The 27631-nt window shown below is 46.4% G+C and overlaps 1 protein-coding gene across 1 annotated transcript in view; it reads right to left on the bottom strand.

Annotated features, from left to right (window-relative positions):
- arglu1b (arginine and glutamate rich 1b) overlaps window positions 1-17841 on the bottom strand; it is a 39446-nt gene extending 21605 nt beyond the window's left edge. The window contains exon 1 of the mRNA XM_055637405.1: window positions 17344-17841. Coding sequence (XP_055493380.1) covers window positions 17344-17648 — 305 coding nt within the window. The 5' untranslated portion in view covers window positions 17649-17841. The remainder of the gene's footprint in view (window positions 1-17343) is intronic.
- Between the last annotated feature and the right edge of the window lie 9790 nt (window positions 17842-27631).

Here is a 27631-nt window from a genome sequence, read left to right as displayed (position 1 = left end):
TGAAAGTGCAGGTGCAGCAGGCAGTGAAGAAAGCAAATGGTATGTTCGCATTCATAGTAAAAGGATTTGAGTATAAGAGCAGGGAGGTTCTACTGCAGTTTTCTAAATTCTAGCGAGTGCAAGCCGAGTCTATCCAGTCTTTCTTCATCTATTACAAACCCACTGACTCCCATGGCTATCTGGACTACACTTCTTTCAACCTTGCTTCCTGTAAGGACTCTATCCTCTACTCCCAATTCCTCCGTCTACCCCGCATCTGCACCCAGGATGAGGTGTTCCAAACCAGGGCATCGGAGGTCCTCATTCATTTGGGAACGGGGGTTCCCCACTTCGACTATAGTGAGGCTCTCACCAGGGTCTCATCTATATCCCGTACCTCCGCTCTCACTCCCCATACCCCCACTCGCAACAAAGGCAGAGTCCCCCTTGTCCCCACCTTCCACCCCACCAGCCGTCACATACAACAGATAATCCTCCAAAATTGTCGCCACCAACGGGATCCCACCACTGACCACATCTTCCCACCTCATCCCCTTTCGGCTTTCCGCAGAGACCGCTCCCTCCGTAACTCCCTGGTTAATTCGTCCCTTCCCACCCAAACCACCCCCTCCCCTGGTACTTCCCCTTGCAACCGCAGGAAATGCTACACTTGTCGCTTCACCTCTCCCCTGGACTCCATCCAAGGACCAAAGCCAAGGTTCAGCAGAGGTTCACCTGCACCTCCTCCAACCTCATCTATTGCATCCGCTGTTCTAGGTGACAGCTGCTCTACTTCAGTGAGACCAAGTGTAGGCTTGGCAATCGCTTCGCCCAACACCTCCGCTCACTTCGCAACCACCATCCTGATCTCCCGGGGACTCAGCACTTCAACTCCCCCTCCCATTCCGAATCCGACCTTTCTGTCCTGGGCCTCCTCCATGGCCAGAGTGAGTCCCACTGCAAATTGGAGGAGCAGCATCTCATATTTTGCTAAGGTAGTTTACATCCCAGCGTTATGAACATTGACTTCTCCAATTTCAGGTAGTCCTTGCTTTCTCCCTCTTTCCCCTCCCCTTCCCAGCTCTCCCACAGACCACTGTCTCCACCTCTTCTTCCCGCCCCCCACTCCCACATCAGTCTGAAGAAGCGTCTCAACACGAAACGTCACCTATTCCTTCGCTCAATAGATGCTGCCTCACCCGCTGAGTTTCTCCAGCACTTTTGTCTACCTTCGATTGTTCCAGCATCTGCAGTTGTTTCGCACTGCAATGTGATGATGACAGCAAGGAAGGATTTGGAGAATGGAAACTCACTCGACTGGCTGGATGCCTCGGGCTCCTGGCACCATCTCACCAATCATCATTGTTGAGGAGGAACAAGAATAATAATTATGGACTATTGCCATGTTACCAGTTTCTGTGTAAATTTGATTATGCATGTCAAAAGGAGGGAGCAAAAGTCCCTGCGCCATGTCCCTACGCCTTAAGCACGAATGTCCACAGATAATAAGAGAAAAACGGGACTTCAAAGTAACATCCTTTTGTAGAATCCCAAGGGCAACTTATTCCTCCGAGCCCACTTTGCCATTTTCTCCCCGCAGCCAGTTGTTTGTTAACCCCCCCCACACCAGACATCAGTACAGGCATTATTTAACATGGCTAGAATGGAACCCACTAAGGCAGGGGTCGGCAACCTACGGCCCACAGGTCGGATATCGCCCGTAACCCGAAATCATCCGGCCCACAGGCGTTTTTTTTTCCCCAATTAGATTTTGTGACCAAGGAATTGTAGCCAGTCCCAGGGACGCGAGCTGAAATGGGAACTGCAGCTAGTCACGGGGCACGCAGGCGACCTGGGCGCTACAACCAGTCCCGGGGAAGGCAATCCGACCTGGGAGCTGTAGCCAGTCCCGAGGACGCGAGCGGATCTGGGAACTACAGCCAGTCCCGGGAACATGAGCTAATCTGGGAACTGCAGCTCATCTTGGGGCACGCCAGTGACCTGGGCGATGCAGCCAGTCCCGGGGCAGGCGAGCCGACCAGGGAACTGCAGAAAACTAAGTGAAAAACACATGAAAACGAATGCGAAAAACTACACAAGTGTCACACTACGGCAATAGATGTGGCCCGCCATCCGCTCACAGACATGGGTCCTGGCCCCTATGCAGAACAAGGTTGCCGACTCCTGCCCTAAGGTATCTTACATGTGAGAATTGGATGGAGTACAAAAATGTAAAGGCGCCCAAACCCATCCACCTCATTTACGACCCCCCTGCTGCCCTGCCTATTATCTGTCTTCCGTTACCAAAGGACAACTCACATATGTACATATGTGGGCTGAATGTCATGAGAGGCTCCCCCAACCCGTGCAGATTCAAAACCAATGATGACCTCAGGTCATACGAGAATTGCTTCCACCAGGAAGGGGAGGGATGCGTATGTCAAGCACCCAACCCACATAACATATTTGATGTCATTCTGCGATAACAGGACCTGCCAGATCATAGATGACCATGGGAAGTGTGAATGTCACCACTATACCTGTGCTTCCCTTGCCATAGGACCCCAACTGGTCTATGGAGTATACATGTTCCTATTTACCCAAATGAGCAAAGAAGGAGGTGGCAGGGATGCGCGATGGTTCTCAGAGCAGTTTATGAAATAGACAGGGGGAAAAGTGCGAGACCTAAACGAGTATTCAGGATGCAATAGCGCCTTGTTTTTAAAATCACTGGATCTCCTCTTATTCTCTAATGGCACCGCCACTATTTTTCCTGACTCCACCATTTCTTAGACAAGTAGCGATAGGAACCCTGGTCCTTATGACAATAACCTGTCCCTCACAGTGGGTGTCCGATCGAATGTTCTGAAGAATTCTGCTTTAATTGAAAAACCCTTGGCAAATTCGGCAGGATGGGCTGGCTTTTGCAGTATAGGATGGACAGGAGGCTACATAGAGGCTAATAATCGTAAGTACATCATATGTGGACGAATGATCCTGGGAAACACTACCACGGGGACTATCGCAGCAGTAACTAAAGAATTATCCGAGCTTAGACAATTTGTGATGCAGATTAGATATGCCCTGGACTACCTACTGGCTCGGGAAGGCGGTGTTTGTGTCATTGTGAAAGGAAAGTGTATCATGGATCAGACTGAGAACATCACCCGTTTCATTGTTAAAATAAAAGAACAGTTGGATAACATGAAGGAGGCAAGTGGCTGGAGAAATTGGGTCTTCGGAGGCTGGTCGGACTGGCTAATCAATATGGCAATGTACTTGGGGATCACAATTGTATGTATTTTAAGCTATTCTGAATGTGTATTGGGAAGAATGCAAGAATGACCTGTGAAGTTAGAAGGCATAGGTGCCCCGAGAATGTTAATAGTAACACAGACTAAAGTATGCGATGAAGAAGAAGCTGAGCAGGCGATGGATAACAGGACAGCAGGCGGCGGAGCTTACTCCTGTGTCAGCGCGATCAAAGGAGCAATTGAGGTTACTCGCACTGACACTTCTACAGGTGCACAGTAGCTTGGTTCGGCAAATTGAGTGCCGAGGAGCGGAAAAGACTACAAAAAGTTGTAAATACCGCCCAGTCCATCATCGGCTCTGACCTCCCTATCATCGAGGGGATCTATAGCAGTCGCTGCCTCAAAAAGGCTGGCAGCATCATCAAGGACCCACACCATCCTGGCCACACACGCATCTCCCCGCTACCTTCAGGTAGAAGGTACAGGAGCCTGAAATCTGCAACATCCAGGTTCAGGAATAGCTACTTCACCACAGCTATTTCCGAATAGCCAAATACACAATTAGACTCAACTCAAACATAACTCTGAACATGGATAGCCCAATGCACTTTATGTTTACCATACGGATTCAAAATAGGCTAAACCGGCAGTGGTGGACGAGAGTTTTTCTGAGGTCCATGACCTGTGAAGTTCTGCTGGGACCTCAATTTAGCTAGTAAATTTGCAGACCACACAAAGATTGGTAGACACCGGGGAACACTGTCAAAGTATACAGCAGGATATAGATTAAACTAGACTAAGTGGGACCTGTTGGGTCCCAGCATCACACGGGAGGGCTGGTCCCCCAACGCAATATTCCACCTTTCCATCAATTCCAATATTGGTGGCCGGGGGGGCTGCTTTCTGGAGCGCTAGTATGGGTGTTGTGGACTGAAGGAACTGGTTTCCAGAGGGCTAGTATGAATATTGTGGGCCGAATGGATTCTTGGACTGGCGGCTCAGTCACTCAAGCCTCTTGTGCTGGCAGCTCACTCACGGCTGGTGGGCTGGCAGTGGACTCATGGCTATTCCTTGAAATTCCATTTCAAGCGGGGTGCAAGGCCACCAAATTCAAGTGCAGTTTCATGCCATTTCAAGCGGGGTGCAAGGCCACTAAAGACAGCGAGTCGTGACCTCTCCCTCCTCCATCTTGCAGAGACTGAGCCAGGCCCACACTTCTAGGTTTTATAGTCCCTCCCACCAGAAAGGGGGGCGTGGCCTTCATGACGTGATTGACAGGAGAGGATCTCAACGTTTTTTAAACACTAATAACTCTTTTATTTTCCATCGATGGGAAAATCCTCGGCACCTGATGAGCGGAGGGGGACTCCGAGTAAGATGGCCAAAAATCACAGCCGTACGTGATAGCCTTTTTGTTCTAAAATCAATATAAAGCGCAAACAGGAAATGGTCAAGATTGGACTTTTAATTATATAGAAGGCAACTTTAATTAGGCAAGGCAACTATAATTAGGCAACACAACTTTAGTATTTCCAAACCAAAGGCAACACAGCTTTAGCATTTCCAAACCAAAGGCAACACAGCCTTAGCATTTCCAAACTATATTTTCAAACCACATTAAGGGCACTGACAGGTCAGTAAAACCACTCACAGTTTAGTAGAAGCAGTTCAGTGTTATTCACAGCTCAGACTGAGAGACGTGATCTTCTAGCTCCCCCATCTTGCAGAGACTGACTGAGGCACTCAACACTTCCGGGTTTTATAGTCCTTCCGGAAAGGGCATGGCCTTCAGGAGAGGGAATCTCAACATTTTTTTAACACTAATAACTCTTTTATTTTTAATCGATAGGAAAAATCCTCTAGTCCTACGCAGCAAGAATGACCTCGATCCAGCTTACTCCATCCGAGTAAGATGGCCAAAAATCAGAGCCGTAAGTGGCAGCGTTTTTTCTAAAATCAATATACAGAACAACAGGAAGTGGTCAAGATCAGAATTTTAGTACTATAGATTCAGAAATGGGCAGAGAGACACACGCCACAGGCCTGTCGCGTAACTGTTGGCCAAAGTGGGACAGGCTCAAGACCCTGGCGCGACGTCTCACCTCCAACAGCAGAAGCAGGCAAGCGATCGTCGAACTCAGCCCGGGGCTCACGGCCGTTGCGGATCCGGATCCGCCCCCACTGATACTCCCAGAGCGGGGCCAAGAAGATTGAAGATAGACACAAAATGCAGGAGTAACTCAGCAGGACCGGCAGCATATCTGGAGAGAAGGAATGGGTGACGTTTCAGGTCAAGACCCTTCTTTCAGACAGAAGGGTCTCGACCGGAAACGTCATCCATTCTTTCTCTCTAGAGATGCTGCCGGTCCCGCTGAGTTACTCCTGCATTTTGTGCCCATCTTCAAATGACGTCACGTGCTCCAGACGGCTACGCGGGTGCATGATAATGCGAGCGATTCTCGCGGGACCGTCGCTCGACAGTCACTACCAGACCGTTGCGTAAGTGACGGCCCAAGTGAGACAGGCCTTATAGCCTTCTTGAACACCCCGTTTACCTGCAACACTACTTCAGTGTCTTCTGCAAAGTTACTAACCATACCTTGTATATTCTCACCCACGTCGATTATGTAAACCACAAACAGCAATGGGCCCAGCATCCACACACGAGGCTCACCACTAGTCGCATGCCTCCAGTCCGAAAAATAACCGTCCACCATCCCCTGCTTATGTCCATGAAGCCAATTCTCTATCCAGCCCCCCCCCCCCATTTTAGGGCACCATAATGTTTGGGACACATGGCTTCACAGGTGTTTGTAATTGCACAGATGTGTTTAAATGCCTCCTTAATGCAGGTATAAGAGAGCTCTCAGCACCTAGTCTTTCCTCCAGTTTTTCCATCACCGTTGGAAACATTTACTGCTGTTTATCAACACGAGGACCAAAGTTATGCCAATGAAAGTCAAAGAACCTATTATGAGACTGAGAAACAAGAATAAAACTGTTAGGAAACATCACCTAACCCTTAGGCTTACCAAAATTAACTGTTTGGAACATCATTCATGCCATTTCAAGCGGGGTGCAAGGCCACTAAAGACAGCGAGTCATGACCTCTCCCTCCTCCATCTTGCAGAGACTGAGATGAAAGAGAGCACTGGTGAGCTTACTCATCGCTAAGGGACTGGCAGGCCAAGGAAGACCTCCACAGCTGATGACAGAAGAATTCTCTCAATAATAAAGATCAGAAACACTCTTCAGGAGTCAGGTGTGGATTTGTCAATGACCACTGTCCGCAGAAGACTTCATGAACAGAAATACAAAGGCTATACTGCAAGATGCCAGGTTACAGTGCCAAAAACTACTTAAAAGAGCAACCACAGTTCTGGAAAAAGGTCTTGTGGACAGATGAGATGAAGATTAACATATCAGAATCATGGCAAGAGCAAAGTATGGAGGAAAGAAGGAACTGCCCAAGATCCAAAGCATACCACCTCATTGAAGGGCTTGAAGGGCCGAATGGCCTACCCCTGCACCTAATTTCTATGTTTCTATCTGTGAAACATGGTGGTGGGGGTGTTATGGCCTGGGCATGTATGGCACCTGAAGGTACCTGCTCACTTATCTTAATTTATGATACAACTGCTGATGGTAGTAGCATAATGAATTCTGAAGTGTACAGGCATATCCTATCTGCTCAAGTTCAAACAAATGCCTCAAAACTCATTGGCCGGCCGTTCATTCTACAGCAAGACAACGATCCCAAACATACTGCTAAAGCAGAAGAAAAAAAAGAGTTTTTCAAAGCTAAAAAATGGTCAACTGGTGAGTGGCCAAGTCAATCGCCCGATCTGAACCCAATTGAGCATGCCTTTTATATGCTGGAGAGAAAACTGAAGGGGACTAGCCCCCAAAACAAGCATAAGCTAAAGATGGCTGCAATGCAGGCCTGGCAGAGCATCACCAGAAAAGACACCCAGCAACTGGTGATGTCCATAAATCGCAGACTTCAAGCAGACATTGCATGCAAAGGATATGCAACAAAATACTTAACATGACTACTTTCATTTACATGACATTGCTGTGTCCCAAACACTACGGTGCCCTGAAATGGGGAGACTATGTATAAACACTGCTGTAATTTCTACATGGTGAAACCGAAATGTATAAAAATAAATAAATGATGGGTCTTTGTCCCAATCACTATGGAGGATACTATATTAGATGTGATGGTTATCAAAAATTGGAATATTCATGATTCATATCATCAGGTTGCAGAACAACGACCTAAAGTGAACAAAAGACGATATTCCACTAGTTTGTGCTGGGCCTCAGTTCACCAGGTTATGGGGAGAAGGAAGGAGAATGGGGTTAGGAAGGCGAGATAGATCAGCCATGATTGAATGTCGGAATAGACTTGATAGGCTGAATGACCTAATTCTACTATTCCTTATGACGTTTTATGGCATGACCCTTCTTCAGACTGATGACAGATTGGGCCTGCTGTTCATCAGTGGGGTCATGTTCAAGGAGTAGCTAGGAAGAGGTATCTGAGAGCCAACAGCCAGCCTCAGTATGGTAAAGATCAGTCTGCCAGACTATAATGGTACTGCACTTTGCAACTGGTTTGATGGAAAGTACTGGAATTGTGAAGAAGTAGAAAGCAGTGTTTTCGTAAATGGGTGAGTCTGGAGTGGATAGGGGAATCCAGCGGTCGAGGTGGTCCATGTCATGGCAGTATTTGAAGATGAAAGATTGAGGGTGGTTGTGCGGGGGAAGTCCAGGATGAGGGTGGGAAATAGGAGAAGGGGCTGTCAACGAAGGGTTGGCGCTTGGGTCAGGCATAGGGTCTGAGTAGATCAGGGTGAACAGAAGGATGCTCAGGGGAGGAACAGTGGAGATAGGGGTGTGTGTGCTGATGTGCGGGTTGGGTGGTAATGGAAAAAGGTGTGATCAGTATTAAAGGAAAGTCACTGGCTCCCAACCGGGAAGGCTGGTGTAATTAGCAGAGTCAGGGGATCCAGTCTGCAGCCAGGTAGGGCCAGGGAAGCCTAGATTGAGTGGGATTGTGTGCCCTATTCAATCTGGTTTTATCCCAGAGGCAGTTAGGTAGGTGAAATGCCTACCTAAAATACTGATTGCAGGCATGGATCAGTCAAAGATTGAGGTAGAGGAGAGGTCCATGGCATGACTGGGAAACCAAGGCCAGGAGCTACAGGAACTACTGAGCGAGGACTAGGAAAGGCACAGTGGTGAGTGCATGTCCTAAACTCTCCACTGTGCCTCTCCTGATCTATACTCAAGGAGAACGGATGTGAATAACAATGGATGCAGTATATATAGTTTAGATCCTGGCTGAGCCCAAACGTTGAGGCCTGAAAAACGAGCTGGCAGCCATGCAGGACAAGTTGGCGGCAAAGACAAGTGCTGAAGAAAGACATGCGGCTGCAATAGTATATTGATATGAAAACATGGTCGTAGACCAGAGAGCAGGAGGAAGCAGAGGGCGAGCTGTGCAAGGGGGGTCTCATATAATTCCCAGAAGAGGTGAATGTCAGACGAAAGTAGGGTCCTGACCCAAAACACAGCTTTTCCATTTGCTGCCTGGCCAACTGCGCTCCTTCAGCACTTTGTGTTTTACTTAAGTTTCCAATATCTGCAGTCTATTTACACTTTACTTTACAGTTTAGAGATATAGTGCAGAAACAGGTCCTTCGGCACACTGAGTCTGCACCAACCAGCAATCACCCATACACTAGCACTATCCTACACAGGGACAACCTTTCTAATTTACAGAAGCCAATTAACCTACAAACATGTACGTCTTTGGAGTGTGGGAGGAAACTGGAACACCCAGAGAAAACCAATGCGGTCACAGGAAGAGCGTACTCTGTTCAGACAGCACCCATAGTCATGATTGAACCAGGGCCACTGGTGCTGTAAGGTAGCAACTTGACCAATATGTTACTTGCGTCTCCAGTCTTCAAAGTTGGCGTACTTTGAGGAGCTTTTACAGTGGAACAGTAAAATACAGACACGCGATTGCAGATGCTGCCATCTGGCGCAGAAGAACAAAGTGCTGAAAAAAAAGCAAAATGCCAGAGTAAAGGGCCTCTCCCATTGTACGAAGTAATTCAAGAGTTCTCCCTAGTTTCCCCTGATTCGAACTCGGAGAATTACGGTAATAACATATAACAATTACAGCACGGAAACAGGCCATCTCGACCCTACAAGTCCGTGCCAAACAATTATTTTCCCCTAGTCCCACCTGCCTGCACTCACACCATAACCCTCCATTCCCTTCTCATCCATATGCCTATCCAATTTATTTTTAAATGATACCAACGAACCTGCCTCCACCACTTCCACTGGAAACTCATTCCACACCGCTACCACTCTCTGAGTAAAGAAGTTCCCCCTCATGTAATAACTGTTCGTAGGTACTCGGGGCTCTCGTGGACATTTTTCAACGTTGAAAAAACTTCACGAGTTTACCGCGTTTCCCCGAGTACCTGCCATTAGCCTTGCGAGCCACTAAGAGATAACCCGAGCTCCGACGTAACCCTACGTACATACCACGAGTTTGACTTTTTATTTATTTTTAAATTCGGGAGAGCTCTTGCATTACCTCGTAGTGGGACAGGCCCTTTACTCAGCAGGTCAGGCAGCATCTCTGGAGAACATGAACAGCTGACGTCTTGGGTCCGGATGCTTCTTCGGGAGGAGTCTGAAGAAAGGCCCCGACCTGAAACATTATCTACGAGTCTTAAGAAGGGTCCCGACCCTATCCATGTTCTCCAGAGATGTTGCCCGAGTTACTTCAGCACTTTGTGCTATTTTTGAAAACCAGCAACGGCAATTACTTGTGTCTCCAAAGTGCCATTGGAACTCAGTGGGTCAGGCTGTATCTGTGTAGGGAATGGACAAGGCGACATTTCAGGTCGGGACTCCGTTTCAGATGAAAGAAGGGTCCTGACCCAAAATATAGCTTGTCCATTCCCTCCGCAGCTGCTGCCTGACCCACTAAGTTCTTCCAGCACTTTGTCTTTTGCTCAAGGCAGCTTGCAATGGATTGTGATTACAATCCTATCCCTTGGGATGGTGGCATCCAGAAAGATATAACAAGAAGGTGAAAGCACAGTGGAAATTGGCTAAACAAAATGAAATTTGAGCGCAGCATGAGTGTACGAACCAACAGGAATGTAGACATGCCTATTCTGGTGAAAGATTTGGGGGAGTGCACCTGAAAAGAAACTGTTCACTAATTACATTGAAAGAAAGGCCCATTCAAGTATTCATACCTATAGCTTTGATCAGGAGAAACTGAGTGGAATAGAAGAAGTTGTTCCCACAATGGGGCCACAGGAGAGTTGCTGCCTTACAGAGCCAGAGACCAGGGTTTGATCCTGATGACGGGTGCTATCTGTACAGAGTTTGTACATTCTACCTGTGACCATGTGGGTTTTCTCTGGGTGCTTCAGTTTCCTCCCATGTTCCAAAGACACATGGGTTTGTAGGTTAATTGTCTTCTGTAAATTGCCCCTAGTGTTTAGGAAATAAAACGTTAGTCGGCACAGACTCGATAGGCTGAAGGGTCTGTTTCCACGTCGTATCTCTAAACAAAAGGACAAAAATCAGCCAAGTGAATTAATGCATGTGGGAGTGGAACGACTAAGCCTTTGTTTGAAAAATAAGCAAATCGCCTTTAGAGGGAAGTGTAGAGGGAAGGATGAAGCATTCAGGACCAGGGAATTGGAAAATATCAAATTAGTAGAGGGCATTCAAAGTGTCACCACTATAAGTGGGAGGGGACTGGATCAAAGGGGAATAAATGTGGGAAGATACGTTCAATACAGGCTGTATGATCTGGGGTTATACAAGGTTGGAAGTCGTGGAGGAAGATCTCCCAAGGAAAATAGGCTTGCCGACTGCACTGAAGGCAATGGCCTGTCCGATGGTGTTTAGAGTAATCCGAATGCTGCAAATGATTAATTCATTGTATGTCTATAATACCGAATTATTCACTTTCTTTAAAGCTGATTACTCCATGTTAATTTTCAGTTATAGTTTTCTGAAACTGGTTAAAATTCAACTTGTTTAAGCCCAAAAGATCCTCATACATTGACCCTATGGCATTGGCTAGGGCCAACATATTTATGTACTTATTTATATTTTAAAATTAAAAAGTTAAGGGTTGTAGTGGGATGATGAGTGAAATAGTCTTCCCTGCAATAGTGGACAAGGTCATGCCAACTGTGCCTTTTCACCAACCCCAAATCAAATGTACACCACAAACATGTTCCAGTTATAACAGGAACTTGGGACAGTAAAATGGAAGTGTATTGAGAGCAATCTGTGTTACGGTCAAAGAGGCGTTGAAGGAACTATTGTGTATGAAGGTAGACAAATCTCCAGGGCCTTATCAGGTATATCCAAGGACATTGTGGGAAACTAGAGAGGAAATTACAGGAGTGTTTAAGAAGGAACTGCAGATTATGGAAAATCGAAGGTACACAAAAATGCTGGAGAAACTCAGCGGGTGCAGCAGCATCTATGGAGCGAAGGAAATGGGCAACGTTTTGGGCCGAAACCCTTCTTCAAACTGATTTTTCCTTCTCCCCGCCACCCCCTATCAGTCTGAAGAAAGGTTTTGGCCCGTAACGTTGCCTATTTCCTTTGCTCCATAGATGCTGCTGCACCCGCTGAGTTTCTCCAGCATTTTTGTGTACCTAGGAAATTACAGGAGCCTGGTTGAAATTTACCAGTCGTCGTTAAATACATGTGGTGTGCCGGAAGACTGGAGGGTGGCAAATGCTGTTCCTCTATTCACGCAGAGGATGCAGTGAAAATACTGGGAAGTATAGGCCAGTGAGCTTATCATCTGTAGTTGGAAAGTTACGAGAGAAGATTCTCAGGGATAGGATGTTCATGCATTTAGATCGACATGGGCTGATTAACGAGTCGGCATGGTTCTGTACGTGGGAGGTCGTGTCTCACAAATCTGATTGAGTTTAAGACGTGACTAAAATGGTTGATGATGTAGCTGTAGATGTATATATGGACTTCAGCAAAACATTCGACAAAGTTCCACATGGTTGGCTGCTCTGGAAGATTATGTTGCATGGGATCCAAGAAGACAGCAGAATGGATAGAAAATTGGCTTCATGAAAGAAAGCAAAGGGTGATCGGGGGTAATTGCTTCTCGGACTGGAGGCCTGTGATCAGTGGTGTTTATCAGGTTCGGTGCCAGGCCCGTTACTGTTTGTCATCAACAGTGCCCTCCATAATGTTTGGGACAAAGACCAATCATTTATTTATTTGCCTCTGTACTCCACAATTTGAGATTTGTAATGAAAAAAAAAATCATATGTGGTTAAAATACACACTGTCAGATTTTATACATTTTGGTTTCACCATGTAGAAATTACAGCTATGTTTATACATAGTCCCCCATTTCAGGGCACCATAATGTTTGGAACACATGGCTTCACAGGCCTTTGTAATTGCTCAGGTGTGTTTAATTGCCTCCATAATGCAGGTATTAGAGAGCTCTCAGCTTTCCATCGTCTTTAGATTTCTAGTCTTTCCATCATCTTTGGAAACTTTCATTGCTGCTTATCAACGAGGTATCCACACGTGCGCAGTGTGTACTTGACTGGCGTCACAATGGGGACCTGAAGGATCCAAGGGTCGTCACAACGGGTCGACTAGTAATAAAGAACAATCCCCAAACACCTGTCCGGCAGATCAGAAACACTCTTCAGGAGTCAGGTGTGGATTTGTTAATGATCACTGTCCACAAAAGACTTCATGAACAGAAATACGGAGGCTACAATGCAAGGTGCAAACCACTGGTTAGCTGCAAAAATAGGATGACCAGGTTACAGTTTGCCAAGTACTTAAAAGAGCAACCACAGTTCTGGAAAAAAGGTCTTGTGGACAGATGAGATGAAGATTAACTTATATCAGAATGATGGTAAAAGAAAAGTAAGGAGGAGAGAATGAACAGCCCAAGATCCATACCACCTTATCTGTGAAACACAGTGGTGGGGGTATTATGGCCTGGGCATGCAAGGGTGCAGAAGGTATTGCCTCATTTATCTTATTTTGATGATACAACAGTTGATGGTAGTAGCATAATGAATTCTGAAGTGTATCGATATATCCTATCTGCTCAAATTCAAACAAATGCCTCAAAACTCATTGGGCAGCGGTTCATTTTACAGCAAGACAATGATCCCAAACGTACTGCAACAAAGGAGTTTTTCAAAGCTAAAAAATGGTAAATCCTTGAGTGGCCAAGTCCATCACCCGATCTGAAACCAGTTGAGCACGAATTTTATATGCTGATGAGAAAACTGAACGGGACTAGCCCCCAAAACAAGCATAAGCTGAAGATGGCTGCAATACAGGCCTGGCAAAGGACTGGTGATGTCCATGAATCGCAGACTTCAAGCAGTCATTGCATGCAAAGGATATGCAACAAAATACTAAACAGGACTATTTTAATTCACATGACATTGCTGTGTCCCAACATTATGGTGCCCTGAAATAGGGGACTATGTATAAACGCTGCTGTAATTTTGACATGGTGAAACCAAAATGTATAAAAATGGCCTTTATTAAAATCTGACAATATGCACTTTAACCACGTGATTTTTTTCTATTACAAATCACAGATTGTGGAGTACAGAGGTTAATTAATAAATGATGGGTCTTTGTCTAAACACTATGGAGGGCATTATATGTCAATGATTTGGATGAGAACATACATTGCAAGGATAGCAAGCTTGCAGATGAAACAAAAGTGGGTGGTTTTGCAGATAGTGAAGCTAGTTGTGAAAAATTGCAGCAGGATCTTGATCAATTGGTCAGGTGGGCTGAGGAATGGTCGATGGAATTTAACACAGAGAAATGTGAGGTGTTACATTTTGGGAAGTCATAACATGGACAGGACCTATGCAGTGAGTGATAGGGCTCTGGGGCGTGTCGTACAGCATAGTGATCTAGGAGTGCAGGTGCATGGTTCCTTGAAGGTGGAGTCGCAGATAGAGTGGTCAAAAAGGCCTTTGGCCATTGGCCTTCATCAACCAGAACATTGATTATAGAAAATGGGAGATCATGTTGCAGTAAGACGTTGTTGAGGCCGCATTTAGACTACTGTGTTCAGTTCTGGGCACCATGTTATAGGAAATATTTTGTCAAACTGGAAAGGGTACAGAGAAGATTTACAAGGATGTTGCCAGGGCTGGAGTGTCTGAGCTATAGAGAGAGGTCGAAAGTAGGCTGGGACTCTATTCCTTGGAGCGCAGGAGAATGAGGGCTGATCTTATTAAGCTGTATAAAACCATGAGAGGAATGGATCGGGTAGCTGCAGAGTCTCTTGCCCAGAGGAGGCGAGTCAGGAACCAGAGGTTTAAGGTGAAGGGGAAAAAATGTAACAGGAATCCGAGGGGTAACTTTTTCCACACAAAGGGTGGTGGGTATGTGGAACAAGCTGCCAGAGGAGACAGAAACTATCCCAACATTCAAGAAACAGTTAGACAGGTACAAGGATAGGATAGGTTTAGAAGGATGTGGGCCAACACGAGCATTTGGGAGTAGCGTAGTCCCAGCTACACTACATGTCCCAGCATGTTGGCTGGTCATAGAATCGTAAAGTGATACAGTGTGGAAACATGCCCAACTCACCCACAACGGCCAACAATGTCCCAACTGGTGTGGGCAATTTGGACGAAAGAGCCAGTTTTCAACACTACACAACTAGAAATTTAGTATTCACCTTGACTCAATTAAATAGAATAAAACTGTATTCACCCAATTCCAAGACAATTGAGTGACTATTACTGGAGATGCCCTCAGTCAAATGGTGGGTATTCATTCACACCCCTGACTTCAACCTTATGGACATTGGAATGGGTTTAGGATCTCTGGTGGTAGATCACACATCACAAGATATCCAACGCAATCCACTTGTTACAGTCACTATACATGTTGAATTTCTTTGTTATGATAACACCCATGTGGTTTATGATGAGGTATTGATAATACAATTAAAAATCAAACCTGGGCGATCAGACTCTTACTAGAGTTGATCAATGTGTGGCCCACTGAAATGAAAAGTTTCCAGTCCTGTGATCACTTGACCACACCTAAAGCTGATGAATCCAAGCAAGACTGGGCTCTGTTGGCAGATGGCACATGAGCTCATTCTAGCTACAGGTGCAGGCGACCTGTCATTCAACGAGTTCCAGATTGCAGACCCCTCTGAAAAGGGTCTCAACCCGAAACTCACCCATTCCTACCCAGAAATGCAGCTGTCCCGCTGTGTAAACCAGCATCTGCAGTTCCTTCCAGATTGACATCAGTTCTGCATGTCTCTGTAAAGTTCATTGTTCCATTTTGAATGCTCTGTCATCGTTGAATACTTCCTTAATCTCAATTTCTCACATACTTAACTCCCTTAAATATATAGTTTTATCTTGAGTATACCGAATTACTAATTCTGCAATAGAAAGTGTCAACATTCACAGTATGTTAAATAAAGGATTTTCACTTCACACGTTGGGTAGAAACGATGAATTATTCTGACACTGGAGTCACATTCCATCATTTGTCTTCCAAGACTCTTCAGAGTTTTAAGTAATTTGCTCCATCGCTCATTGAAGCATTGGCAATTCCCAATAATTGGAAAGTCATTCACAAGATGATCAGACATGGTTGTGTTACATGCTGCTATTCAAAGCAGATCAGTTTTAGATGTGGTAAATTTTAAAAGCTTTTGGTTTCCATTAATTACAATATATTTTGGGGCATAACTTTGTAATTAATCACAGATTATTTTCAATCACATTATACAATGACTTTAGATACATAGAGATACATATAAAATAGGTGGAGTAGGCCATTCGAGCCTGCACCATTCAATCTGATCATCCAACTCAGTATCCCGTACCTGCCTTCTCTCCATACCCCTGATCCCTTTACCCTCTGTGGCAGAGAGTTCCAGAGATTCATCACTCTCTGTGTGAAAAATGTTTTTCTCATCTGTCATCTTAAAGGATAACCCCCTTATCCTTAAGCTGTGACCCCTTGTCCTGGACTTCCCCAACATCGGGAACAATCTTCCTGCATCTAGCCTGTCCAACCCCTTAAGAATTTTGTAAGTTTCTATAAGATCCCCTCTCAATCTCCTAAATTCTAGTGAGTATACGCCAAGTCTCTCCAGTCTTTCTTCATATGAAAGTCCTGACATCCCAGGAATCAGTCTGGTGAACCTTCTCTGCACTCCCTCTATGGCAATAATGTCCTTTGGTTGAAACTATCAATTTGTAATGAAGTAAGCAAGTAATAAGCACCTGTGCATCACTGTCCAATACTGTTTGGGGTACTTTAACAGAGATACAATGAGATTGGGTGTCAAAAGTGAGGTGTAGAGACTCTAATCTGATTTTCATTTATTGAGGGTAACAGGGCCCATGCACTGCAATTTTAGACGAGCAACTCGAAGGAAAAGCTGCCCCCAATCTACTGGCAACATCCCATCTTCAATATCTTCCAACTCTTATATCCCTCTCCCCTAATTCTCAGCCTGAAGAGTCTCCACCCGAAACATCACCCAATCCTTTTCTCCAGAAATGTTGCCTGACCCGCTGAGTCACTCCAACATTTTGTGTCTAGCTTGGGTGTAAACCAGCATCTCCAGTTACTTCCTACACACAATACGAATTTAATTGTTCTGACCACCACCTCCACCTGTGTTCTGAGGTGGAGGTCCTTCCCTTTTTGGGGATCTCCGGGGCGATGGAACCGTGAAAACTAGTTTTTTTCTCTCTCATTTATGATATTGTTTAGAGTGTACTATTTTTACATAGTCCGTTGTGCTGCTGCAAGTAAAAATTTCATTCTGAAGAAGTCTCGACCCGAAACGTCACCCATCCCTTCTCTCCAGAGATGCTGCCTGTTACTCCAGCTTTTTGTGTCTACTTTGATTCAAACCAACATCTGCAGTTCCTCCCTACACGTAATAATGTAATTGTTCTGTTTGGGACATATATGACAATAAAACTCTCTCGGCCGCCAAGCCGCTGTGGGATCCACCCCCCAGTTCACTCACATCTTACGCTGCCTCTCCAGCTCGGCCTTCTTCTCCTCCTCCTCCCGCTTCTGCTTCTCGTCCAGGCTGCTGCGCTTGCTGAGGTTGCGGCCGAAGATGTCGATGCGCTCGGGGGTGTTGCGGCAGCGGGAGCGGGACCGCGATTGGCGAGCGGCTGCGTGTCGCCGGCCCTTCTTCTCCCGCGACTTGGAGCGTTTCCGCGGCCGCTCCTTCTCCCGCGAGTGTGAGCGCGTCCGCCGCTTGCCGTGCTTGCTGGCCTTGGCGTGCTTGCAGCGCGACGAGCTGCGGCTCCGAGATCTGCCCATGAACGCCAACGCGGCCCACTCTCACCCCGCGACCACACAGCTCCGCCTTCACCACCGGCTACCGTCCAGCAACTCCTTTCAGTGCCTCAAACGCACAATGTCTCCGAAGAGCCGGAGACGCGGCAGCGACACACACAAAATGGCGGCTCCCGTAAACATGGAGGATGGCCGGCTCCCGCCCACAATGCACCGCGCCGCCTCCCGCTGCAGAGCCGCTCCGGCCCGGACATTGCCGAATGGGCCCGGACATTGCCGAATGGGCCCGGACATTGCCGAGTGGGCCCGGACATTGCCGAATGGGCCCGGACATTGCCGCTCCGGCCCGGACATTGCCGAATGGGCCCGGACGTTGCCGGATGGGCCCGGACATTGCCGAATGGGCCCGGACGTTGCCGAATGGGCCCGGACGTTGCCGAATGGGCCCGGACATTGCCGAATGGGCCCGGACGTTGCCGAATGGGCCCGGACGTTGCCGAATGGGCCCGGACATTGCCGCTCCGGCCCGGACGTTGCCGAATGGGCCCGGACATTGCCGAATGGGCCCGGACATTGCCGAATGGGCCCGGGCATTGCCGAATGGGCCCGGGCATTGCCGCTCCGGCCCGGACATTGCCGAATGGGCCCGGACATTGCCGAATGGGCCCGGGCATTGCCGAATGGGCCCGGGCATTGCCGCTCCGGCCCGGACATTGCCGAATGGGCCCGGACGTTGCCGAATGGGCCCGGACATTGCCGCTCCGGCCCGGACGTTGCCGAATGGGCCCGGACATTGCCGAATGGGCCCGGACGTTGCCGAATGGGCCCGGACGTTGCCGCTCCGGCCCGGACATTGCCGAATGGGCCCGGACGTTGCCGAATGGGCCCGGACGTTGCCGAATGGGCCCGGAAATTGCCGCTCCGGCCCGGACGTTGCCGAATGGGCCCGGACGTTGCCGAATGGGCCCGGACATTGCCGAATGTCTCCCGAGTACCTTCGGGGAACACCTGACGCTTGTAATGGACTCTGGCGCAGCGGTACGCTGCTTCCTTACAGCGCCGGTGTCCCGGGTTCGATCCCAACTACGGGCGCTGTCTGCACATGAGTTAATACGTTCTCCACGTGACCTTCGTTTCCTCCCACACTCCAAAGATGTTCAAGTTTGTAGGCTAATTGGCTTAGTATACATGTAAATTATCCCTAATGAGTGTAGGACAATGTTAATGTGCGGGAATTATTGGTCAGGTCATAAGGGACATGAGTAGAATTAGTCCATTCGGCCCATCGTCTACTCCACCAACTCTGCCATTCAATCATGACTGATCTATCTCTTCCTCCTAACTCCATTCTCCTGCCATCTCCGCATTACGTCTGACTAATCAAGAATATATCTAACTCTACCTTAAATATATCCACTGACTTGGCCCAACATTCCATAGATTCACCACCCTCTGACTAAAGAAATTCATCATCATCTCCTTCCTAAAAGAACATACTTTAATTCTGAGGCTAGTCCAGTCCTAGACTCTCCCAGTAGTGGAAACATCCCCTCCACATCCACTCTATCCAAACCTTTCATTATTCGGTAAGTTTCAATGAGGTCCTCCCCTCATTCTTCTAAAATAATACAGGCCCAGTGCCGTCAAATGCTCATCATACGTAACCTACTCATTCCTTGGATCAGTCTTGTAAAGTTCATCTGGACCCTCTCAGAGCCAGCACATCCTTCCTCAGGTTTGGTGCCCTAAGTTGCTCACAATATTCCTAATGCAGCCTTACCAGCATTTTGCATTTTTCAGCTTGAAATCGTGCAATCTGGTGCATACTGTAACACACTTGAATGCAATATTTATGCTTAAAATTGGATTAGCTATGAATAAGGTTAGACTAAATTACATTCCACAGTAGAGCCCAGACTCTGATCAACACGTGCAGCGCATGAATGATCTTAGTAAATTCATGTATGGAAATCAGATTATAATCAAACACCTGGCCCATGTTGACCAGACTGGGTCTCACTGCACACCTGGTACTACTCCTGACTCTGTTGCATCCAGTTGCATACCTTCTCTCATCGCATGTTCAGTGTTATTCACAGCTCAGACTGAGAGACATGACCCTATCGCTTCCCCCATCTTGCAGGGACTGACTGAGGCATTCAACACTTTCGGGTTTTATAGTCCCTCCAGAAGTGGCGTGGCCTTTAGGAGAGAGAATCTCAACTTTTTAAACACTAATGACTCTTTTATTTTTCATCGATGGGAACAATCCTCTTGTCCTGCACAGTGGAGGGAGACTCTGAGTAAGATGGCCAAAAATCACAGCGGTAAGTGGCAGCGTTTTTTCTAAAATCAATATACAGAACAACAGGAAGTGGTCAAGATCAGACTTTTAGTAATATAGAAGATATATATATACCTCCACCCTGATTACAGTGACAAATTAACTTATCAACATGCTCATCCTTGGGACATGGGAGGAAACTCACATAATCACAAGGAAAATATGCAAACTCCACATTGACAACACAGTGTTACTGGAGCTATGAATTACCTACCTTATCTGCTCTGCCATTGTGCCACTCTCATTCAGAAGGAGGCGAATCTTTGGAATCCTCTACTCCTGAGGTCTCTGGAGCCTAACACATCGTGTTTATTCAGAACACAGAAAAATGGTCTTTATTATTCTAGGAAACATTGTAGCAGCAGTCCAAGATGACATTATGGAAGGATAATTCAGTGAATCTATAAGGGTAGTGATGAGAAATAAAAAGGGGATGATTACCTTCATGGGATTGTACTATTGGTCTCCAAATAGCCAACAGGCATTAGAGGAATAATATGCCACAAGATTGCAAACAGCTACTAGACTAATTGGGTTATCATAGCAGGGGATTTAAACACTCCCAATATAGACTGTGTGGCCCAGAATATCAGGGTACTCCTCTAAATCCAGACCACTTCATTCTCCCTGATGAACACTGATAAGAAGTATTCATTTAGCATCCAGCTCTTATCCCCTGGCTCCACACACAGATTTCCCTTTTGGTTCCTGATGGGAATTATTTTTTGCTCGCTACCGTCTTGCTCCTAAAATATTTATAAAAGGTTTCCAGATTCCTCCCTAATATTTAATGCGACCTTGTTATATTTGATTGGAATTGGTTAGTGTCGGAACTTAATGCACTCATTATATTCCCTAAATGTTAGAAACAAAAAAGCCTGCCCGTGGTAAGAGGTAAATTATTTTCATGAATGCTGCCAGACAAATGCTTTGCAAGATTCATAACAATCATTTTGGCTCTCCTGGGAGCTTCACCACCATGGTTCACCATCATTACTGAAAAGCAAAAAACTGCAGATGTTGGTAATCTGATATAAAAGCCAAAGCGCTGAAAATAATCAGCAGGCTCAGCAGCATCTGAGAAGGAAAAAGAGGGATTCCTCTTCATATCATTCTTAATGCATCCATCCTTCACCTCAGTTCTAAATTCTGGTCACAACATGACCCCTTCATGCCTAGAATCAAAAGTAGTATTGGTTTCAAATTTCTGGATGTTAGCATCTTGGATGACCTATCCCTTCCCCAGCACATACATTAAACCTTTGTGATAATAGTGGAGGGCAGGTGATGTCTGTTATTGCTGATTGTCCGCTGTAACAGGGGAAGGGATTATCGAATAATTGTATAATTGTATAAGTATTATTGTATGTAGCAGAAACAAAGAACTGCAGATGCTGGTTATAAAAAGACTCAAAGTGCTGGTGCAACTCAGCAGGTCAGGCGGCATTTGTTCTTCAGACACCCGGTCAGGAACTGGGCCTGGAATCCAAGTCGGTTTACGGCCCTGGCCTGCTGGTGGCAAGGGGAGAGGTGAGGATCTGCGGTGTCAATGGTTGCCACCCACGAGTGGTAGGAGTGCAGGTATGGGTGGGCGGTGGTGATGGCATGCCTGATGTTGCGGGGGAAGCTGTGAGGACTGGCGATGGTGGCAGTAGGTTCGGTTGGGAAGCGATGTGCGCTGGCAGTGGTGTCAACAGCCCAGCCCTGAAGCAGCCGCTGGGGTGGTGTGGGCCAGGGGTTAGTTGGCAGCCTGGACTGGAAGCGGCTGCGCAGGCGGTGTGGGCTGGGGTCAGCAGCCTAGCCTGGTGGTGGTGGTCAGTAGGTCTGGTTTGGATTCAGCTGTGGATGTGGTGTGGGCTGGTGTCAACAGCCCAGCGGGTGGTGGTCAATAGGTCTGGTCTGGAAGTGGCTGTGGTGGTGGTGCAGGTCTGCGGCAGCGTTGGTGGTCCTACTTGAAAGACCCGGGAGGCGGTGAGCGTTGGTCTGCATCTCCCAGCGCCGCTGTGAGTTACGTAGTGGACGGATGCACGGTGCTATCCAGCGGTGGTATCGACTGAAACGTCACCTATCTATGCACTGAAGAGATGCTGCCTGACCTGCTGAGCTACTCCAGCACTTTGTGCCTATCATCATTGCACAAGTGTCGATTGAAGCAATTGGTTGTCAATTTCAATAACCTCCACAGTATAACTAGCATCCCGTGTTCATAACGAGACAGTGGTGTCTAATTACTGGGGGCACTTCATCCGCTATCACCAAGGTCCGTAATGGTAATCATGAAGAAGTTGTGACGGTGCCTCTACTTTCTAGAAGTTTAAAGAAATTGGGCACGTCACCCAATACTTATAAACTTCCACAGATGCTCTGCTGGAAGTACTCAGGGCTGCCAACATTGGGTGAGAGTTGGGAGTGAGAAATTGTAAGACACAAAGCCTGAGGGCATGTAGCGCCCGAGGTGGGGGAGGTTATGGGAGGGGGGTCTCCCCCTTCCATTGGTACGGAACTTTTGCATTTTTCAGCTTGAAATTGTGCAATCTGGTGCATACTGTAGCGAGTCTTTTAACTTACTCTTGAATGCAATATTTATGCTTTAAATTGGATTAGATATGAATAAGGTTAGGCTAAATTACATTCCTAATTACATTCCACAGTAGAGTCAGGCTCTGATCAACAGGTGCAGCACATGAATGATCTTAATATATTCATGTATGGAAATCAGATTAGAGTCAATCACTTGGCCCATGTTGACCAACCTGGGTCTCACCGCACACCTCGTACTACTCCTGACCCTGACTACATTTGCATACCTTCTCTCATTCCTGACCCTGAGTCCAGCCTTACACCTGCCCCCCTATTCTTTCCCTGATCATAGCTGCTTACCTGATTAGGTTCCTAGTGCTGAACACTCCCATTGTCCCAGCTTTGACTGCACACCTAGTACAATTCCAGACCTTGACTCTGGATGCACACTTGGCTTTGCTCCTAGCCCCGCTGCACTGATACTATATCTGGCCCACACATAAAGCCCCATATCTGACCCACTGGAATTAACCTATTACGTTCAAGTTCACAGATGCTTATCTAATGGGGTAATCTTTTATGGGGCACTTCACGGACCAAATTTTGTATAACAAAATTTGCTACATCCATTGGCTACTTTCTTAGCTAACATGCTAGTTACTTATGTCAAAGAAGTCATCAATTGGTTGAACACAATATTTCATCCATAAAATTATACTCACTCAGCTGTATAAGTATTCTGTTACCATTTCCTTCATTTCCCTAACAAACTGTCCTGAAGTCATTTTTACCCCCAATATGTTCAGTATTTTGCTGTCTTCCTCTCAGCTGGCTTCCAAAATGCAAAGTCCAATAACTATATATGTATGCAATATTATTCTATTAAGTGTTATTTTGAGAGCACATAATATGTTCTGTGGTATTCATAACTCAACAATGATGAAAAGACCTCCATTTTGATTGCACCTACCAACATGCCTACATTATTATATTACAGTTAATATGTACCGAGGGCAATTTTTTGTTCCAATGCTCCCCATTCCCAATTACTTTTACATTGAAGTGATTGAAATCCAAGTGAAGTTTAAATGGCATCGAAAAATAAATCCTCCGGAATGGATGATATTCATTATGTGGTTGGTTGGAGTCCCCATCAGTCTGAAGAAGGGTTTCGGCCCGAAACGTCGCCTATTTCCTTCGCTCCAGAGATGCTGCTGCACCCGCTGAGTTTCTCCAGCAATTTTGTGTACCTTCGATCTTCCAGCATCTGCAGTTCCTTCTTGAACAAATTCATTATGTGGTTCGTTGGAGTCAGTATCAGCACAATTAATACATTAAACTTTGAATCTTCAGATGTCCTGTTTCAAGCTAAAACTAAAGACAAATAATAACCTCCTCACACATTCCCCTGCAAGTATCTCTGTCACTTCTTTAAAATATGCCCCTTCTTTGAACAAGCTCTAAACATCGCATCTGAACCAGTTTCCATCTGATTACACTCCTTGAAGATGTTCATCTACATGTTCAATTAATAAAACAACGAGATTGGGGACATTTCTATTCAACCTGTCAAAGGAATTTGCTGGGGTGGGGGTTTAGAAATTGTCAGTGAGGTAAACAAACATAATAGTTGAGTGGCAAATGACAATAGTGCTATCTTCCCAATATTTAACTGAAGGAAATAATGGGTTGTCGGGGCTGTATATTGACAGACAGCCTGACACCTTGCATGTTATTTTAATATTACACTTATCCCATCCTCCTAGATATTCCGGATTAATGATTTAAGATTTTGTCAACTAATTACAAATCAGGCTAATTACAAATCAATAACATTAGCCAACTCCGAAACATCAAGCATGAGCATTGGAATCCAGACATCACGGACAACTGGCCTCAGTTCCCTGCTCACATGTGACAGTGTTCTCTGTCTGAACCAAGGGCCATGGAGTGTTTTTGAAAGTGGGGGGGTGGGGGGCTGAGCGATCACTGATCATTCGCCTTGGGGGTACCTGGCGAGGGAGTGGAGCAACTGAGTGGGGGGAGGGTGTTGGAGGAGGGGCGCCCCCCTCCCACGGTAGAGACCTTTTGAAATTTGATATATTAAAATCATGTTTTAGTGCATTGTAGAAGTATGATTTTGATGTTTTTTGTTTGAAGTATTTTTAAGAGGTAACTTTTTAAGGGGTAACTTTTTCCCCACAAAGGGTGGTGGGTGTATGGAACAAGCTGCCAGAGGATGTTGTTGAGGGAGGGACTATCCCAACATTTAAGAAACAGTTAGACTGATACATGGATAGGACAGGTTTGGAGGGATATGGACCAAAAGTAGGTAGTGTACCTGGGACATGTTGAGGGGTTGGTCCAAAAGGCCTGTTTTCACACTGTATCACTCTATGACTACATTATACCTCCACCATGCATGAATGCTTCAAAATCAAGTGGTCGAGTTTTATTGCAATATATTCAAGCATAGAAATATAGAAAATAGATGCAGGAATAGGCCATCAGCCCTTCGAGCCAGCACTGTCATTCAATATGATCATGGCTGTTCATCTAAAATCAGTCCCTCTTTCCTGTTTTTTCCCCCATATCCCTTGGTCGCGAGCCCCAAGAGCTAAATGTAGCTCTTGAAAACATCCAGTGAATTGGCTTCCACTGCCTTCTGTGGCAGAGAATTCCACAGATTCACAACTCTCCGGGTGAAGAAAGTTTGTCTTCATCTCAGTCCTAACTGGCCTACCCTTTATTCTGAAACTGTGACCCCTGGTTCTGAACTCCCCCAACATCGGGAACATTTTTCCTGCAGTTACAGTAAGTGAAAATCTAGCAGGCAAGCTGGATGCTTTCTCCAACCACCCCCATTTGAAGGCCACTATATTCCACCGTTTCTACCCAGTGCTTGGTACCTACTTCCAGCAGCCACTGGTTGTCCTCCAGAATGCACCGAGCTGCGGCCTGAAGGGCCTGTCCCACTTAGGCGATCTTTTGGGCGACTACAAGCGACAGTGGCAACAACTTTTGCTGTTGGAGGATGTCGTAGGTTGTCGCGAGGTGTCATAGATGAATGCTAGCAAAACTCGCCCCTGACAGTCGCCTAAAGAGTCACCTCAGTGGGACAGGTCCATAAGTGCGTGGGAATAGCGTAGATCAGGGGAGCGGTGACCAGCTGCGTCACTCGTTGTCCAACCGACTCTCCAAGTCGCCGATAGACACCAAAAGCCGGAGTAACATCCAATTTCCTCTCTGGGTCTGTGGACTGACTCCAAGCACCAGAGGCCCACTGCTCGATACGTGATTGGCTTTGTGGAGATCAGAGCCAGATGTCACCGTGTCCCTGCACTCGGCGCTACACAGCCCTGCTAGCCGGACAGGGTTCAGTTTAGAGATACTGCACGGAAACTGGCCCTTCGGCCCACGGAGTCTATACTGACCAGTGGTCCCTGCACATTAACACTATCCTACACACACTAGGGACAATTTACATTTATACCAAGCCAATTAACCAGACCTTCAGTCTGAAGAAGGGTCTGGTCTAGAAACGTCACCCATTCCTTCCCTCCAGAGATGCTGCTTGACCCACTGAGTTCCTCCAGCACTTTGTGTCCATCGGTTTAAGCCAGCATCTGCAGTTCCTTCCTTCACATGTACCTGTCCAAATGCTGTTTAAATATCATTGTGGTAATTTCAAGTGTAGAATGAAGACAAGAGGGTTTGGTTGCCACGTGCAGCGACATCGGAACAATGACATTCTCAATTGCTGCACCTTAACAGGCCGGTTAAAGCAACAACACACAGATACATGTAAATAGATTGATTTAGTTTACTATTGCCACCTGTAGTGAGGTACAGAGAATAGCTTTTGTTGCATGCTATCCGGTAAATGCAAGCAAGCCGCTCACAACGTACAGATAAAGGAGAACGGGCGCAACATATATAATCAATAATACAATAGATTAATAATCAGTAATATTGGATAATCATCCCGGCATATCAGTGGAGGCCCAAGTATTTGCATTACAATTAATGCTCCACAGCGCCAGAAACCCGGGTTCGATCCTGGTCTTGGGTGCTGTCTGTGTGGAGTTTGCATGTTCTCCCAGTGACCGTGTGAGTTTCCTCCGGGTGCTCCGGTTTCCTCCCACATCCCAAAGACGTGTGGGTTTGTAGGTTAATTGGCCCTCTGTAAATTGCCCCCCTAGTGTGTCGGATGAGAAAGTGGGATAACAGAACCAGTGTGAACTGGTGATCGATGGTCGGCACGGACTTGAGGGGCCAAAGGGCCTGTTTCCATGCTATATCTTTGAACTAATCATAATATTGAACAAATCAAGACTTACCTATCGGATTTGAACATGAACAATATTATCCCAAGGTTCCAGAGTATTTGAATGGCATTTACTGCATAATCCTTGAGGTTATTCTTTGTAAAGTGAAGGGATACGTTCATCTCCACAAGTTTCATTTTCTGAAGTTAATTTGTAGTTTATATTTACCATCTTGCCTTTGCTTATTTGTTCCCATGATACATGAATCCAAGACTTACATTTAAAGATGAACAAAATATCAATTTAAAGACAGATATCAACTAATTTCCCCGATTAAGTATGAATATCGATTTATTTAACATCACCTCTCTCTCCGTTCCTCCCCCACCCGAGTGGTATTAGCTTCAAAGTCATCTTGTGTGAGAAGGACTCTTGCACTGAGGTTGCTCCATGGTCGGAGCTGCAGCGAGTGACTCGCCAGCCCGGCAAACACTCACCAGCCCGGAAAACACTCGCCAGCCCCGGCTATCCATCCGCATCTGTCCCCGCCACTGCTTCTGCTTCCAGCCCTCCCTCAGCCCTGGCTCTCCAACACCCGTGGCCCATGCACTTGATACGAGTTTTGAAATTCTCGTTGAGAAATTCTCGTTCTCGTCGACAGAGCGTGAGAAATTTATGATCAACGTGAGAATTTAGCCACACCACATGCGTAATTCTCACGCTCAATTAGTGATAGTTGGCAGCCCTGACGTACTTGACACGCTGCATCAAGACCTGGTATGGAAATTCCAATGACGTGGAATGTGAGATGGTGAATGCGGGTGGACTCAAACCGGTCCATCATGAGCATAGAAACATCGAAACATAGAAAATAG

The sequence above is a fragment of the Leucoraja erinacea genome, chromosome 6 (genome assembly GCF_028641065.1).
Source record: "Leucoraja erinacea ecotype New England chromosome 6, Leri_hhj_1, whole genome shotgun sequence".
Taxonomy (NCBI): domain Eukaryota; kingdom Metazoa; phylum Chordata; class Chondrichthyes; order Rajiformes; family Rajidae; genus Leucoraja; species Leucoraja erinaceus.
The sequence above is the reverse complement of the archived record's forward strand: the minus strand, read 5'-3'. Positions and strand labels throughout refer to the sequence as shown.